This window comes from Pyricularia pennisetigena, assembly GCF_004337985.1.
Source record: "Pyricularia pennisetigena strain Br36 chromosome 4 map unlocalized Pyricularia_pennisetigena_Br36_Scf_6, whole genome shotgun sequence".
NCBI classification, from domain to species: domain Eukaryota; kingdom Fungi; phylum Ascomycota; class Sordariomycetes; order Magnaporthales; family Pyriculariaceae; genus Pyricularia; species Pyricularia pennisetigena.
This window is the reverse complement of record NW_021940918.1, coordinates 2,937,820-2,955,051: the sequence shown is the minus strand read 5'-3', so window position 1 is coordinate 2,955,051 and position 17,232 is coordinate 2,937,820. Positions and strand designations below refer to the sequence as shown.

General features: G+C 52.2%; 5 protein-coding genes across 5 annotated transcripts; 1 reads left to right on the top strand and 4 right to left on the bottom strand.

The window, feature by feature from the left end:
* Window positions 1-879: 879 nt before the first annotated feature.
* Window positions 880-5,924, bottom strand: PpBr36_06466 (uncharacterized protein; the record flags this gene model as incomplete). The annotated part of the gene is made up of 5 exons (XM_029893611.1): window positions 880-1,879; window positions 1,950-3,061; window positions 3,120-5,164; window positions 5,253-5,391; window positions 5,751-5,924. 5 exons carry the CDS (start codon window positions 5,922-5,924, stop codon window positions 880-882), a joined length of 4,470 nt encoding a protein of 1,489 aa, XP_029746066.1.
* An 804-nt stretch (window positions 5,925-6,728) lies between these two features.
* Window positions 6,729-9,296, bottom strand: PpBr36_06465 (uncharacterized protein; the record flags this gene model as incomplete). The annotated part of the gene is made up of 1 exon (XM_029893610.1): window positions 6,729-9,296. The coding sequence occupies one exon, from the start codon at window positions 9,294-9,296 to the stop codon at window positions 6,729-6,731; it is 2,568 nt and encodes an 855-aa protein (XP_029746069.1).
* Window positions 9,297-9,939: 643 nt separating this feature from the next.
* On the top strand, window positions 9,940-11,238 carry PpBr36_06464 (uncharacterized protein; the record flags this gene model as incomplete). Its single annotated transcript, XM_029893609.1, has 1 exon — window positions 9,940-11,238. The coding sequence occupies one exon, from the start codon at window positions 9,940-9,942 to the stop codon at window positions 11,236-11,238; it is 1,299 nt and encodes a 432-aa protein (XP_029746068.1).
* A 527-nt stretch (window positions 11,239-11,765) lies between these two features.
* On the bottom strand, window positions 11,766-14,290 carry PpBr36_06463 (uncharacterized protein; the record flags this gene model as incomplete). The annotated part of the gene is made up of 5 exons (XM_029893608.1): window positions 11,766-12,368; window positions 12,436-12,612; window positions 12,669-13,237; window positions 13,303-13,940; window positions 14,049-14,290. 5 exons carry the CDS (start codon window positions 14,288-14,290, stop codon window positions 11,766-11,768), a joined length of 2,229 nt encoding a protein of 742 aa, XP_029746063.1.
* Window positions 14,291-15,161: 871 nt separating this feature from the next.
* PpBr36_06462 (uncharacterized protein) lies at window positions 15,162-16,947 on the bottom strand (the record flags this gene model as incomplete). The annotated part of the gene is given in 4 exon segments (XM_029893607.1): window positions 15,162-15,373; window positions 15,419-15,425; window positions 15,445-16,698; window positions 16,756-16,947. 4 exon segments carry the CDS (start codon window positions 16,945-16,947, stop codon window positions 15,162-15,164), a joined length of 1,665 nt encoding a protein of 554 aa, XP_029746062.1.
* Between the last annotated feature and the right edge of the window lie 285 nt (window positions 16,948-17,232).

Below are 17,232 nucleotides of genomic sequence, written 5' to 3'. Positions count from 1 at the left end.
GCTTTTTGTCTTGCAGGTCTCTTGCTTTTTCTGTCTCTTATTTCTGTTCTGATTGGTCGTCTAGCGCAGAAACACTAAAAGAAAAAAGAAAACGAGAATGCGGGGAAGCAGCAGAAATCTGTAAACCAACGCGCAAATCAAGTAGACAGACAGATCTAGAACAAGCAAAGAAGACGATACAGAAAGAAAAAAAAAAGAAAAAAAAAACACAAGGACAATAATAAGGCAGATAAAATGCTCAAGATCACGCACCCCAAGTGTCAGATGACCTAGCTCAACCAACCTCCTTATCGGAACAACTTTACATTCATTGTCACGAGGGGTCGCGGAGGTCGGCACCTTCCGTGGAAATAAGACCGTTTTTAGTGGGGCCGCAAATCATGTCCGACGAAAGCCGATTCGGTGGTCTGACTCGGAGGCGAATTTCCGCAGGCAACATCGTTCGAGCTTTCGAGGCCAAGTCTTCTGGACCTTCCGTTCTGGGATTGAAGAAAGGGGGCAAGGAAATATGGATGACTCCTATACACTTAGGCAGGCACCTATACCTAAAGAAGCATAAGGCATATTGCCAAAGATAGGGTTCTAGACACAGTAACCAAGCAATTATTAACCAATCATGTACACTATGCAAAATATACAGGCAACAGCAGTATATGCGCATAGGCAGATCAAAACAATAAATATATAATTGGCTATCATTATCCATCATAAAATACCACCTAGGCATTAGCCACACAGACAACATTGAGACCACTTGGCGCCTCATTTACTCTTTTTTTTTCTACAAGTGAGAGAGGAGGAGCATTGTCAGTCACCGTGCAAGTATATTTACTCGCCTAGTCCTGTCCTTATCCTCTACCCTATCATAGCACGTCCTCATCACCCTCTCCCAAGGTTCGAAAATGCAGCTTTTACCTCCGCCCTCGGCCACTCAAACAAAACATCTCCGCCGTACACGTTCGTCGTGATGTTCTCGATGCGTGATCCCACATCAGTGTAGAACCGCTCACACTCACGTAGCACCCTGTTCACCAGCCCCTGAGTATGCTCATGCTGCTGAGAATAGCCCGTGCCGGCGCCCCCGCTGCCTTCATCCGAGTCACCAAAGTGCTTCTCCACCCGCTTCCGTAACGCCTCGAGCCCCTTGCGCACCTCCTTGGCGTCATAGTTTCCAAGCACCTTGTTGAAGATGGCCTTGCTGTTGCTGGGTTGCGCCGCCACCGCGCTCGCCGTCTTGCCGCTCGCCAGCTGTGCCTCAACGTTCTCGAGATGCTCCAATAGTTTGCCCAGCGGTCTCCGCATCACGGCGTTCAGATACATCGACATGTGCTCCGTCAAGTCAGAGCTTGCTTTCTCCTTCCACTGCTGTAATACTTCGGGTTCCTGGGTGCCGCTCGAACTCTGCCCGGGGGACTTGCTGAGTTCATCGAGGAAGTAGTTCATGTTTTCAATCATCAGGATGTGGTAGTTGAGTGCTTCCTTGTCCTCGGGATCCGGAAGCGAGCTGTTGGCCGCTGCCGACACTGACGGGTTGTCGCGCGCAATCATCTTCACCGAGTCGAACATGCTTCTGATTATGCGGTCGTACTCACGATCGACCAGTTTGCGTACGTTCTGCTCGCTGTCGACGTCGGCCATCATGTTTTCCACTGCCGCGCTGAAGTTGGGGAAGATGCGGATAAATGGCGCCACTCCCTTTCGCTTCTTGACCTTTACCTTGGTTTCCTCGATGGCGCGAATTTGCTCGTCGACGAACCGCTTGAAACGACCTTCGAGGACACCCTGCAGCTTTTGCAGCACGCTCATCAGGAAATCTTGATTTGACGTGCCAAGATCGCTGGTTTTCTTTTCGAGAGTTGCTAGAACCCCAATTCCTTGACTGTAAATAAGAAAGGTTCAGGTCAGTATTGAATTTTTGAGAGCATAGGGGTAGGAAGACGGATCCGTACATGGGGTTGCTGACTAGGACCCAGTCGATGAACCTCTGGACCTCGACCTCCAAAAAGCCAAATGTGGTTTCCATCGCCCGCGTAATGCGCCTAGCCAATTCACGATCGGGCTCTTTCATCCTGTGGCGCTTGAGATCGCCTCCTCGTCGCTCTCGTGGTCGGAATGCTGCCACCGCATCAGGAAAGTCAAGATGCTCCAGTGTAGTGGCGTGGAAGAAGTCGATCATGAAATTTTGCTCCATTTCCACCAGTGGCATTAGATCGTCCATGGCACCCGAGAACGCCTCCCATGGCTGACTATGCGTATTGGTAGGTTTCTCGACAAGGCTTGTTTTGCTTTCGCCACGGAATGTTCTCGCCAAGGTCCCGCTTCGTTTCACCGTCAATTTCCTTGCAGCGCTAGCGATACCCTCTTGCTGCTTTTCGTTTTGTATCGACGTGAAGAGCAGGTCGCCGTCGTCCCCAACCGACTTTGAATTGATCTTCCAGCGGTCGAGGGCATCCCTGAATTCATCCTTATAAACGGGCAGACTTGTCTCCTGATAGATATGAATGATCCTATCCCACGTAGGGAGGTCCACATCCCTGGCATAGAGCATCAAAGGACTGTACATCCACAGCATATCTCTCCCAACTTCGTGGTTACGGGGATCTGCCTTCTTGGACATGGGTCCTTCCACTGCTCTCCTGGTCTGGTCCAGAGCTTCCTTGAACCGATCGCCTGTAAACAGAAGCAGACGCCGCATGAACGCCTTGCTTTCAGACATATACATCTCTTTCTTTTCTTGGACGATACGCATCTTCCCATAGTCGCTATCGAGACCCATGGCAGTATCAGTACCATCGTCTTCGGGTTTCTTGGTGTCGGGGTTGCCCAGTGATGGATCGATCTTGATCATTGCCTTGAAGAGCGTGACCAGGGCAGTCTCAATGTCGTGAAGACCGTCGGGGTCCTCGAGAGGCGTGTTCTTCAGCGCCTCCAGGTCATCAGTAGTGATTGCACAAGTGTCGAGGAGTGATTCAAGCTCCTTCTTGAGCAGCTTTTGATTCGCCGCCTGCACCTGCAGACCTTGTCCTTGTGCTTCAATGTAGGCAATGTCGTCCGACAGAGTCTGAACAGTCCACTGTCAGTCTTTGATCATCCACAACGACGAACATGTAACAACTTACTGATAACTCAACACTGTACAAGGTCAGAAGATTATCCAGCTCTTCGCACTCCTGTATCGACAGGTCGATGCCCTTCTTGATGCCCTCTACTCTGTCATCTTCTTCCTTGAAGCGAGCTAGCCACCCGCCAGCCTGAGCCTTGTTTAGCTCGCGATCAATATCGATCCGCAACTCGTCAAAGTTCTTGGACCGCATCTGCTCGCCTGGCACCCAGTTGAAATGGTCGAGCCATTTGCTAAACTCGACACTCCTGTTATCCAACAGCGCAGGGTCGACTCCTAGGCTGGTAAGGTATTTGATGTCATTGCTGACAACGATAGATCGACTGGATTGGTTTTTCGCATCTTCACTTTGCTCTTTGGGTTCCTCTGACGCCCTTGCCTCACCACCAGCCACCAGGGTGGTTGCCTGGGTTGACTGAGATGCTGTGACTGTGACCGCGGGAATCTCGTTAATGGGAGATGCCTCTACAGATGAGGCTGGTGCTGGCTTCTCTTTCTCCTTTTCTTTTTCGACCGGGGCCGGGGCAGGCTTCGGAGGCGCTGGTACAACACCGGTAATACCATCTGGACCTTCAGCTGCCATGGCCTTGGTCGCAGCCAGGCGCAACCTCTCGCCAGCTCCACCGGGACGCGGTCGGAAGGCTCCGCCAGCCGAGGCAGCTTTGAAGAACATTCCCTTGATCTCTCCCTTTGACCTCTTGTTCTTTATCATCGGTCCCAGACCAGGCCGTGTCTCCTCTTCTGGAGATACCGGCGAGTCGGTGGGCGTCCCAGGTGAGATAGGTGAGGGCTCTTCTGGTGGGGCCGCTGGTGTCTCAACGACAGGCTTCGGTTCTGCTTTTGAAAAGGGGCTAGAAGGCGCCGCCGGGCTTCTCGCCGGCAGCGCGTCAAGTCTGCTTTGTTCTTGCGAGGGCGCAGACCGGTCGTACAACGAACTTGTTTCGGACCGGGACGCAATTGAAGGTTTCCGCGCGACACTCCTGGGTGGAACAGTCGGCTCCCTATCACGACGCATCAAGGGCGCTGGCATTAGGCTCTCGTCGGTCATACCCTGGGAAAGCACCGGTTGGCGTGGCACATCCACTGGCGGACGCCTTCTGTCCGGAGGCCGCTCGTCACGAGGAGACTGGTCCGACACGGCTGCAGCAGAGGTAGTCCCGTTCATAGGCCTTTCGCGTGACCTGGTCGTGGAGATACTGCCGTCGTCACTCCTCCCTGCTACCGAGTCCTGGCTCATGTTTCCACCTGCGAGTCGTCGTAGAGCATCTTGATTGGCCGACCTGGAAGAGTTTACACTTGCGGAAGGCGACGATGCCCCATCTTGTCGCAGTGGCGCTCGTGGGGGTGGACGACTGTAGTCGGGTCGTTCCCGTCCATAGCTGCTTGGCGTAGTGGCCGTGGCATTTTGCGGTGAAGCCTGCTCTTGTGCAGGCCCACGGTCTGGAAAGGCGGATCGGTTGGCGTATGGCTGCCGGTCCTGCGACTGCAATCGCTCGGTGCGTTCTGGTGCGGGTGAGCGATTAGGCATGGGCGAGGCCGTAGTCGCCGGTTGAGGTGAGAATTGCTGTAGCTGAGGCTGCCCTGGCCTGCGCTGGGCGCTCCCCACGACCTGTTCCAGCTCCGCGGGATCAAAGCCGGTGAGCAGAGGTACTCTTCCAGCAGTATACTTTCCGTATATCTTGATTAGACTTGCTATAAAAAACTTCTTTTCCTTGTCAGTCTGGGCTTGCCAGTAATAGGGCTTGCCCAGTGTCACGATAAAGCCAACATCTCCAGCCCACTGTCTGTAGTCGGGGGGAGTTGAGGAAGCCGTGAAGGATTCGATAGCGCTCAGGTCATCCAAATTCCAAGTCTTGCCAATAGAGAATGTGCCATTCGCGTTTTCCTTCGTCTTGTGCATTCGGACTCTGCCGGATTTCCTGACAGCCACGGCAATGACACGAGGCTTTTCGACTTGGGGGGTTCGAGCTTGTGGTGGTGGAGGTGTGGTTGGATGCGTCGAGTATTCGGTAATCTTGATATGCGTGATGTACGTCTCCATGACTGCGAAGAGCAAAGCAATGCAGTGTCAGCCACTGCTGCGATATGGCAACAGGAACAAGCCTAAACTAGGATACCGAGTCCATCTTACTGGAGCCATCTTCGTCCTTTTTCATAAAGCAACTGTCGATGAGGCGGCGCTTCTCGTCGTCAAACCTCTCGGCCCGCGTCATCTCTCTGCCGTAAGACATGCCGCCATTGGAGGCGCCATTCGGGCGCGAGTTGTCCATCTATAGACCGTCACAGACGCTTGGATTGTTTTGGTGGTGCAGCAAGGCACTGCTCAAATTAGTTGCGGCTGCGTTGATGGCGACGGAGCACCACGCATCTTCGAGGTCGTGTCGTCCGGGACTCTGGAGAGGTGGTCACTGGGTGCCCAGCCGAATTGGAGCAAGCTCCCGGGGTAAGCGTGCGGGTTCTGGTGCCTTCGAATCGATCGACCGAGAGGATTATTTGGGCTCGCGAGTCCCGGAAGCAAAGTGATCACCGCAGTTCTGTTGCCTGTACTAGCTGTTTACAAATTAACTCGTTCTTGATGATGATTTCGTAGCGTTTAGCAACCCGTTCAATTGACGTCGGGCACAGGAACCTTCAATCCTCGTCCAAAACCCGGACCCCGGCCGCATCTGGGTTGACTGAGGTCTGTGCGCCGCAATGCGTTCACACCATCAACAGGAGGCGGGGAGCTAGTTGTGCAAGGATCTGCCGGCCACCGCTGGATATAACACAAGAGGCAAGAGGCTGCACGTTCGAGTTGCTCCATGGTTCTATTAGCGCTAGTCAAATGCGTAATGCATCTTTATTTTGAGCATCCAAAAATTTACATGCATATCTAATCACCGTTCGCGCCCGCTTCGGTCCTGTTGTAAACTATTTTACAGATTAAGTAGGCATTAAACTCCGTATACTTTAATCATACCCTATCCAGGTACGGATAAGCCTAACTTCATCGAGGCTGGTTGGCTTTTATAGTAAATTGCTAACATTGTCACGGCTGTAGCCACCTTTTCCAGTATATACGCCAGTTATATCTTTGAAGAACACAACTAGGTATTTATTGAACCACATCACTATGCAGGCAAATAGCAGATCTTTTAGGACTGACATGCATTGGCATTGTCGTTGTTGATGAAAGATTGCTTTGTAATACCGCTGACCTTTGTCTTTCGACTGGCTACTTTAATCCAGAAACGTTTCATCACTGTTACGGCGAGGTCTTGCAGTGGTTGCAATATCCATCTTATCAAGCTGCCCTATTGTCATCTGATGATTTGGAGCTGCAGGATCAAATATGTTGATGCGTAGGTAGGTACATGAAAAAGGTTGCATGCGTCTATCGTGCTCTAGTTTGTATACATGGGCGTTCGATCCGGTTAGGTTAGCGGTTGAACACAGTCATGTAATTAAATAAATCCATTTTGCTAAAGTGCATGCATTCGCCACAAAAAAAAAAAAAAAAAAAAAAAAAAAAAAACCGTTGGAACAGCGTTGATCCCTATCCGTGCGCCTCAACAATAACCAAACAAGCAGCTGGACGCGCCCAATCCGGGCCGTCATTACCATATTGTTAAAAAAAATCTTCATCGTCCATCTCACTCTCATCTTCCGAGTCCAATATTATTGCAGGTTGACGAACGTCATCCCGAATCAAGCTCTCGGGGAAAATCTGTGAAGAAGACCCTGTTGCATTACCCGATGCTAGAACTTTAGCAGGCATGCTATCAGCCTGGTTGGCTGGAAGCACACTGACGCTGCTCGATGACCGGACCAAAGCTGGCGCGGGCTTTTCAGGTGACTGCGCCTGAGTGCTTGGCAGCTGAGTAGACGGTTGGCTGGCAGTTGTTGCCTGGGAAAAAGAGACATTCTTCCTGCTCCGCGCCGCCCTCGAGTGTGCCGCCCACTGACTAGGACTGCTTTGATGAGCCGGCTTTCGGGATGTTACACGGTTCACACTCGAAGGCGGCGGCATCGCTAGTCGAGCGCTCCGTCTCAATTGTGATGAAGGCACTGTAACAGCGGGAAGCTCATACTGACTCGACTCTACGACTTCCTCTTCGGCAGTTAAAGTATTTGTCGCTGCCATTTGCGTCGAATGGGCAATATCACTGAGTATCTGAGCATCGATTTCCTGGGATATAGTTGCCGGCTCTGCAAGTCCATCATCGAACAAAGCGCATTGTAGGTTCGACAGTAGCTGGCCTACAATCGCTGGCTGAAGATATTTGTTCCGTTGACTAGCATTGCTGTCGGTCCAGCCATTCTCCTTCATGCGCTCCAATGACACGGGGTTGTTGAGTACATAGACCTGCTCAAGCTCGTAAGCCCATTTTGCGTTGGTCTTGCCTTCGTTGAACTCGGCGTTTCCCAGCCCTGTATTGCTTTCAATCTCGCCTGGCTCACGTGGTTCGCCAATAGTGGCCATATAACGTAGTTCGCAGACCGGGCGAGCAACGTAGATCCAGAGACGATGGACTGAGCGCGGCAATTTGACAGTCCTGAAATCGTGATTTCTGATGCCATCGACGATCTCCTTCACCTTGGACGGGTGCATGGTGACGATTATATCTGATCGTGCTGTTTGCGGTGCCATTTGTCGAAGAACCTCCATAGGCACTCTCTGGCTTTCCAGCATCTGGGTGTAGGCCTGGGTGTGTGCTTGGGTGTATCTCTGGGTACTCCTTGCTTTTACTGGGCTGCGACGGCGAGGTGTCACCTTTTCCGGAAGCATCGGTAAGTCAGATTCCTCTGGTTTGTTGGAGCCTTCTTTAACAGATACCATGGCTGTACTTCTGTCCTCTGGCGACGAGAGCGGCGTTGTTTGAGGACCATCACTAGTTGGTATTTCGGCCGGGTGTGCTCTGGGCTTGATAGCAGAAGAAGATATGTCAGAACTGGAAGCGATGACAACGTTGTTTAACAAGCCACGTTTCGAGCCTTGCGACTGTGGCCCAGCAGGGCTTGTCCCTAGAACAACCCTCTGCATGCTTTTCTGGCTTGGTAATGACCTTGACGGGGGGCAAGGGCTGTCGGGCCCTGAATCTAAATCCGAATCCGAATCACCAATCTCAACATCCGGAGGAACAGTATCTGCGATAAGACTTCTTTGTTGCAAGTCGGGCCGGCCCGAGACGCACAGTCTCTCTTCACTAGCTCCCATGCTGGGCCTGGATTCCCTGCGCGTTCCTCCCACTGACTGCCCCCTTTGTGGCGCAGGAGCAGGAATAATAGGGTCAACGTAGGGCCCAGGGCTGGTGTTTTCCTTGTTTTCAACAAGTCGCTGAAATAGAGCGCGCGATGACCGTATGGGCGTCTCTGGTTCCAGACTCAAGTTCTCCCCCCTTCGCGGGGTTGAAGCCACGCTCAGCAGATCATCGTCAGAATCAGGGATCTCGGCATTTGTGGCACGAGAGGCCCTCCTCGCCGCATTTGGCCGAGGCGTAGAAGAAATATGACCGGTCCCACGCAATGCGCTGGCGGTTCGGCGGGGCGAATTTTGTGACCGTGGAGGTGGTGGTGGTGGCAGATCAATCTCCTTCAATGGGCTTCGCCTTTTGGAAGGGGATGCCTGGCTTGGGGCCAAGGGCGACAGGGCATCTGAGCTATAAGAATCGGGTATCTCCCTTTCCTTTTTCCGCTTCTTCAATTTAGCAAGTGAGGATGGCCGGATGGCAGAGTTGGTCGATTTATCCTTCAAGGGCGATCTCCGAGGACCGACAGGGCTGCTATTCCTGATCAGCATCCTCACACTAGGAGACAGCATCAACAGATTTGATTGGTGGCCACTCCTCCTGTTGCTTGGCGTTTGAGGAGCAGCGGATGGCGTTCCAGCCAGCTCACGTCGCCTATAAGCGGTTGGGGTTGATCGGATGGTGACTGGGCTATGTGTGCTCAGAACGTCGTCATCATCATCCTCTGAATCACTAATCGTTATGGGCTTCTCTTCTTCACTGCCGGCAGTGGAGTAAAGCTGAGTGAGGGTCTGAGTCTTGTAATTAGAGGAGCTGGGGACATCCCCTGTTGTCTTCCTGCGCTTGCTGGGACGGTGTGAGTCCTGAAGCGGCCGTGTAGACTTCTCGTCATCTTCGACCTCCTCATCTTTGAGCTCATCCGCCTGCGACGGAACCAAAAATGCCATTTGAGTCATCGTCTGTTGCTTCAATGACTGAGCGGCAGCAGTTATTTTCCCCCTGCCATACGTCTTGACAACTCGACGTCGCGCAGGGAAGCGCTTCTGCTGTGGTGAAAGTGGGCCATGAGAATAAGTCCTGGAACTAGAACTAGCTGCTGGCACTGATGCGGGTGTCCCTCGATGGGAGCGCGTTTGAGGAGCCATCACAGCGAATTTCTGAAAAATTTAGTCTTGAGTGTTGAAAAAAAAGTGAGTAAAGCACATTCCTCATCCATTATGTTGGAAGTGGTTATTTGAAAATGAAAGCAAGTGGCTGAGATGAAGAAAGGACGTCAGCTTGCCAACAAGGTTCGGGGGAGGTGCAATGCGGAGCAAGGGTGCGTGCCTACTGTGCATTAGTGGCGTGCAATGCCCGCTATGGCTTTCCTGACCGCGACGTGACGCGCCGGGTGACGTCGTGGAATAGTCAGCCCCACGTGATGAAGGCTCTCGAATGCCCACCTATCGATAAAGGTGGTGGAAAAGATGCCCGCCACTAGCTCCAACAACCTAGAAACATACATAGTTCGGGAACTAACAATACCTCGAGTGCTGTCGAAAGCAAAAGCCTGTTACAATTATATAGCTGCCCGGGAAACCTGTCGCAAATATGGAAACGACCCTCGCTGTTCTCGACGTCCGTGAAAAGGAAACAGGAAATCAGGTCCGTCCTCCGGCGTTTCCAACACCCAAACCAAACGGGTTTCCCGAGCATAAGAAACGGACGAGGGTTTCGGCATTTAAAAAGCAAAAACAAAAAGAGCAGTCGGGCGCAACATCGAACTCTAGTCTTAGTACCTCGCAGTCTTCATTACCATCAGGAAGCCAAACTGAAGATGGGCCAAGCAACGACCAAGACAGGCCGCACTTTGATTCGGAGCGGAGGAGGATAGACAAGGAGAACAGGGAGCGGCTGGCGGCAATGTCAGCAGAAGACATAGCGGAAGCTCAGAATGAGATTCTGCAGCTCGATCCTTCTTTGATTCAGATGCTGTTGCGTAGGGCAAATCTCGACGAGAAGCCCGCTGGTCCGGATCCTTTTGCTGTCGACAACTCCGCCGAAACCGCGCCAAGTAAATCGGATGTCACTGACCAAGTGCCGCCCCCGTTAAAATCTACCTCAAGTAGTAAAACAGAAGACGAAAGCAAGGCCGATACAAGAGAATCAAGAACAGAAAACGAGGCGCCTGCACCCAAGAAAAAAACAGTCTCTTTCGCACCGACAGTGGAGGATGATGAGCCCGATGCAGAACCTACACTTCGGCCAGAAATACCGGACCAGGCTCTTCCAACAAACACAACACATTTTCCACACCCCGCGAATCCCCCCGACCTCGACCCAGCCGATCCCAATTTTCTCGAAACCCTACACTCAAAATACTTCCCCAACCTCCCCGCCGATCCAGCCCGGCTCGCCTGGATGGCGCCCTTGCCGACCGAGGACTCCCCTGCGGACCGCGAGTCGCCATACTACCCGGGGCAGACGTCTCTGGCCGTGTCACAGCTGCGGTTCGACTTTCAGGGCCGCCTGCTGCCGCCCCGCATCAGCCGCAAGATCCCCGTGTCCCTGGGCCTGCACCACCACGGCGAGGCGCCCGAGGCCGCTGGCTACACCGTGGGAGAGCTGGCGCGGCTGGCACGGAGCGCCGTCCCCGCTCAGCGGTGCATCGCCTTCCAGACCCTCGGGAGGATCCTCTTTCGGCTCGGCAAGGGCGAGTGGGGCGTCGGCGAGGGCACCATGGGCATGGGCATCTTTCGTTGCGTGAGCGAGGGCAGGGTCCTCGACTCTCTAAAGGAGGCCGCTGCTGTCGAGGAGGGAGTTGGTCATCGCAGTAGTAGGGCCTATGCTATTGAGGCGCTTTGGCTCTATGAAAAGGGCGGCTGGACCAAGTCTTTCAAGGGACGCTGAACATTCGTAGCTTATCTCTTCATCGTTTATGACAATTAATTTCGATACCCATGGGCAAGAACTGCTCTTTTCTGATGTTTTATATGTATTACCAGCTCCGAGCATCCACCTGCAATATCACAAACGTTTTTTTTTTTTTTTTTTTTTTTTTTTTTTTCAATTAAACTGTTGCAAAGGCTCAATTATGGAGAAATCAAAGAGTAAACTATATTTGCTTCTTATGTTCAAGACTGCTGATTACCAACTTTGAGAAAGAAGTGACGCATAGCTTTACAAGATCAAATATTTATGAATGACATTCCGACCGCAGAGCATCAAATAAACGAACCGAATATTCCGTAATTACCAGTTCCTCGAGTAGATGAGAGGTAGTACGCTAAGTGGTTACAATCTTATTCACAACCCGGGGTAGCAAAACACTATTACACGAGAAGTCGCAGGTTTTCAACTCCTAAATTGATGTTCCTCTATTTGCAACCGAGACTCACGCCGTGCTTTGCCGATAGCGCCTTACAAACAGACCGCCTCTAAAACAGACCCAGTAAGTCTTCGTTGTTGTTCTTGGCTGCCGCGCCAGCACCACCTTGCCCTTGCAGCTGCTGTGTTGCCGGAGGCGGTGCGCTGGATCCGCCCATGTCCAGCCCCGCAAATCCACCCATAATGTCATCCATGCCACCAGACGGCGCGGGCGCGGAGGGTGCAGGTGCCGATGAGCCGCCGCCCATGTCTCCAAACAGGCCCATCATATCTGCCATGCCTCCACTCGGGGCTGCGGGCACGCCAGGGCTTGCAACACGATCCGGCGTTCCAGTCGCCTCCGCGCTGGCTGGTGCAGCGCCGTCGAAATCGATATCCAGAAGGTTTTCGACGTTGCTCTGAGGAGGGGCTCCGTTCGCTGCAGCTGCAACCGCGGCTGCAATGGGGTTCTCGGCCGCATCGCGCCGCTGCTCCTGGATAGCTGCCCTCTGGATAGCGTCGGCGCCGAAGCGGCCCTTGCCGACGAATGACTCTGGTGGCTTGTGGTATACCGATGCCAAAGTTGAGAGCTCCGTCAACAACTGCTCCAAGAGTGACGAGGGAAGAGAAGTCATCGTTGTGGTAATTGCGGGTTTTTGAGATGTGATGATGTTCTACAAGATTTAGTGATATTGTTAGTAACCACGTACGATGGGTTTTTGCCGCGACTGAAATGCTTACCTTGGCCACATCCAAGTCGCCTGATAGCAAACGCCAGTAGACATATGCGCGGTCTCGAATGTCCGGGTTGTCATTGTCTGCTGTTGCTTGTTGCAAGACCTTTTGGACCAGGCCTTGATTATTACTCGGCTTCTTCAAGAAGAGCTTGACTGCGGCTGTGAGAATTTGCAGTTGCGTCTATGTGGATGGTCAGCAACTCGATCTTTTCGCAGCATGTTTCTGGCGAAACTCACTTGTGTGAACTCCTCCATAAATCCATCAACAAAGGTTGATATTATCTCATCCGCATTGCTGATCTTCTCTGCATACTCGCCTACGATCCATATCAGCGAGCCCCTGGCGTTCGGCTCGTCCAGTTCGTCAATATGTTCACACAGCGTTGGGATAACGCCCTCATATCCGGGATATTTGCGCAGGATGTCCTTGATAACGACAACGACCTCTTGGACAACATAGTTGACCTTGGTTGCCATCAAATCCAGCAATGCGTTGACGCACTTTTCGCTGGCACTCTCGATCTTAATGGCGACCTGGCCAATAGCTTTCACGGCTCGTCGCACAAAGTCCATGTCCACCTCGAGCGCGTACTCCTTCAGCTCGGCAAGAAGCTGCTCAAAGTTCTTGTCGTTTGCTATCCGCACCATGATCTCTAGTTTTTGCATCTTGACGTATGGCGGGTCGTTGTACTTGCAGAAGAACACCCTCAATTCTTTGCTGAGAATATCGGGTTTTGCCTGCAGAAGAAGATCGATGTTTCTCAACGCAACATACTGGACTTCAGGGGCAGAAGCAACAAGGGTCACTGCGAGGCCCACGTCAGTAACTTTTCAGTGATGCATACTTGATCGCCACTCCGTGTCAACTTACCCAGTGGAGGCGCCATCTTCTTCAGGTATTGCCTAACAGAGTCAGGGTTGATGACTTTCATGTGTATGAACACCACCTTGACGGCTGCCAAGACCACACTCGGGTTGACGTGTTGAAATTGCGGCGCAACCCTCTCGCAAATATGCTCCGACTCCTTCACGTCTGACGGAGGGTAGTCCGCAAGGGTAGAAAGAATAGTCACGCGTCCCCACTCAGTACACTCGTTGAGGGCCATCAGCAGCTTCTTGAGCGTTGCTGGCGTGATCACCAGCGCCCGGGTCTCGGGTGCCGTCTCCGCAATTTCCGAGAGCGCCTGGACTGAGTTGGCCACAACCATGGGATTGGGATCTCCAATAAGCTCTTGTAACGTCTCCAGGAAGCCGTTTTCAATGCACATTGTAGGGTTGAGATCGAAAAGCTTGGCAACGCAGATGGCCGCGGTTTTCCTTACGTATGGCGACTCGTCCCTTAGTGTCTTGCGCAGCGGCTCTTCCATGTAGTCTACCATCTTGTCAACCCTGATACAGCCCATGGTCCGTATCGCCAAGGCCCTGATCAGGGGATTGGGGTCCTCCGAGTCCTGCACAAACGTGTTGACTGCCAAAATACAGAGGTCTGGATGTGACTTTGCATAGTTCCTAGTTCGAGCCCGTCAGCAGCTGGACGACAATGCTCGCAATGCCGTTTGCGACTGATGCGTCTCAGGGCAGCTCCCACATGCGCTGTCCACCGAAGGGGCGACCTACATCAGGTACAGATACACAAGCTTCTTCTGGTCCAAGTCCGCCGTAGCAATGTTCTTGAGCACGTCAGGAAACAGCGCCGACACGTCCTTGCCTAACGTCATGGCCATGATGGTCTTTTGTATAGCTTCCTTGCGCTCGTACGCATACTGCGAGACCAGGCCGGCGCGCAGCTCAAAAGTTTCGCCCTTTCTTGGACCAGCAAGGGCCCCGCGTATCCTGTTTACCGCCGACATCCTGTTCATAGTTGTGTGTTCGCCAATTTCAATGTCGAGAGGGGCAGCGTTGGCCAGCTACCTGAGCAGTGGAACCAAGTTGGTTATTCGGGCGTCGTTTCGTGATGGTGGTTGCGAAGAACAACTCTTGGCAGGTGTTTTCTTTTTAGACTCCGATGCTGGCGAGTCCAGCAGTTTTCATCAAAGACGTAGTCGCATGCAGCAATAGTGCGGGCTGCTATTCAACCATGGGATTTTCTAACTGGTTACCGTTGACAGTGAACCCCTAGATGGGGATAAGGTAATGTATCTGGCCGCCCAGCCGCCCCGTCCCACCTTGACACCTGGACTGAAGCAATCAATAAGCGACAGGGATAGGTGTCCGTGCCACAAACCCCCACCTCCAATTTACCAACCAGTAGCAATTTGGCAGTTGTGGCGAAGGGATTTGGAAAAGCCACACCGTTGAACATCAGACAACAGTCAGTCACTCATTCTTCTTCTCTTTTTGGTAATTAATAGTTGTTCTCTTTCGTCTTTCTTATATCAATTGTGACCGAGCAAAATCCAGCATGCCGATTGCAAAATAATCATCCGCATTTTTATTATGCTCCTTTTTCCAGTATCAATTCCTAGCTCCGCCGATATCATTAACTTCACTGCGCTGCCATGGTATGTTCTTATTGTTTTGGCGTGCCTCAAACAGCATGAAGGCATTTTTGTTATGGCCCATGTTCCTGACGTTCAAATTATAGGCGAACTTTCCGAACTTGAGGCGACTCTTCACTGATGCCCGCACGGACAATGAAGAGCGCCAGGTGTCAAGGAAAGCAGTAAGAAACTGAAAATGGCACTCCGTGATATCTAACCCGTACAACCAATATTGACTCGTCCTGTAGTTCTACAATGCCGTATTATTTATGGGCTCAGTTGCTGTTTTCAGCTTAATAGCACAGAGAATGAATGCCACTAGATGAGACAAAATGCCCGGTTGCCAAGCGATATGCGAGACCTCTACCGTGGACTGGTTTGAGCAGACTCTCTGCAGCAAAATCGACAGGGCGCCCTTGATGCGCTTCTTTGTGTCCTGTTCGCCGCGCTCAGTCCGACTCACTCTCATCCCCGAGAAATGCCAGATCAGAATGATATCTGGCCGACCCGCGGCCTTTAGAGAATGTCTTAACATCCTCCTCGTCGTCATCATTATCATCGAGGCCAGCATCGCTCTTTCCGCCGGTGCGATCCTCGCCATCGCCGTCATCATCCTCGCTGTCTTCTGCCAGCTTTTTTTTGGTCTTCGAGGCTGCAGCCCGGCTTCTTGAGGCCCGACCGCCAACGCCCCAAGCTTTATCCATCTCTTGGACAGCCTCAAGATCAGCTGCAAGCTCCCGCATCTCCTTAATCTCACGCGCCTTTGCCTCAGAAAACCGACCATCCATCCCGATATCACGTAGCACACCTCGGAGGTGCTTGATCTTTGCTTTTGTGTCATCGCCATACTGCTTCAGCTCAAATGCCCAGATTTTGCGGATACCACACTTCACAAGCTGTCCTTGCAATTTCTTGATCTCCAACTCGTCTGGTGAAGCGGCATCCGCAGCTGCCGTCTTCTTGTTGCTCGATGCCTTCGCAGCTTTCTTCGCCTTTGGTTCTGCAGGCCCCTTGGACTTGCCTTTCTTCCGCTTAGGAGGCTCGTCATATACTATGGACATGGAACTGTCGGAGTCGTGTTCAACTGCCTGCTTCTTCTCCTCCTCGTTGCCGGATGGGCTTTCCACGACATCGCTCAGAGGCGAGTCTTCCGAGTCGTCTTGCTTCGTCGTGATCTTGGGGTCTGTTGATTGCTTGGGGCTGGTAGCCTGTTCCGGTTTTGCCTTTGGGCTCGCTTCCTTGGCACCGTCCTCCTCGATTTTGTTACCCATATCGGGTCTTTCTTCCTTTTCATCCGCAGACTCATTGTCTGAAGCGACGGGCTGTTTTCCTTTCTTCTTTGAAGATGCGGCAGTTGGCTTCCCTTTGGGCTTTGAAGCCTTAGCCTTGGGCTTGGGCTCTACCTCACTTTCCGAACCGTCATTCATGTTAACGTCGGATGTCTCCCCATCCGAATCGTCCGATCCCTTATCTGAGTCTACCGGGTGCGTTGCCTTCTTTCTAGTCGGAGCTTTCTTGGTGGCTCTATTCTTCTTCGCTGGTGGTTCATCTGGGTCACTCAACTCTGAAAGCTCTGAGAGGTCAGAGGAAGACGTATCCTTCTTGACCGTCTTCTTCTTAGTTGCAGCTGGAGCAGCCTCTCTCTTTCGCCGCTTGTTCGCTGAGGGTTCCTCGGGTTCGCTGGACTCGCGCTTGAGGGTGTTTTTGGAGCGCTTTGTTTGCGCTTTCGGCTTTGTGCGGGAAGGTTTTGGTTCATTATCCTCCTCCGCCTCGTTGAGGACGGTATCCTGTTGGTTGATTGGTTAGCTAGAAGCTCAGTGTGTTTCCAATGTCCACAGACTCACCATCGCCTCTTTAATAATCGTCTTAGACCTCGCTTTCCAATCTTCTGATACAAAGAAACCCTCGTCAAGGCCCATTTCGTCCTCCGCTTGCTTGCGTACTGCGTTGACACTGATTTGGTCGCCTACTTCTTCGTAGAGGGTTCGGACTGCATTCTTCAGTGCCGCTTCGAGGGCGGCGGCTTTCGGAGCCATTGTAGTGCTTGGCGCGGCCCTGACTTGACGCGTCGGCGTGTACCTTGAAGCTCTGGACTGCTGCAACTGCTGATTATCACCATTGACAGTGGTCGTAGTATTAATACACTGTATATGCAGTGTGTAATTGATATGGGGATCAAGTAATTGTTTAATTCAGTTGAAAGCTTCCACGTCAGAATTCGCCGCAAAGGGTGAGAGGGGGAATCGCGAAGTGACGCGATGTCGCGATGAACAACTCCGAAATAAGTGGGTGTCAACCAAGCTTGAGTGGGGGAGCTAGGT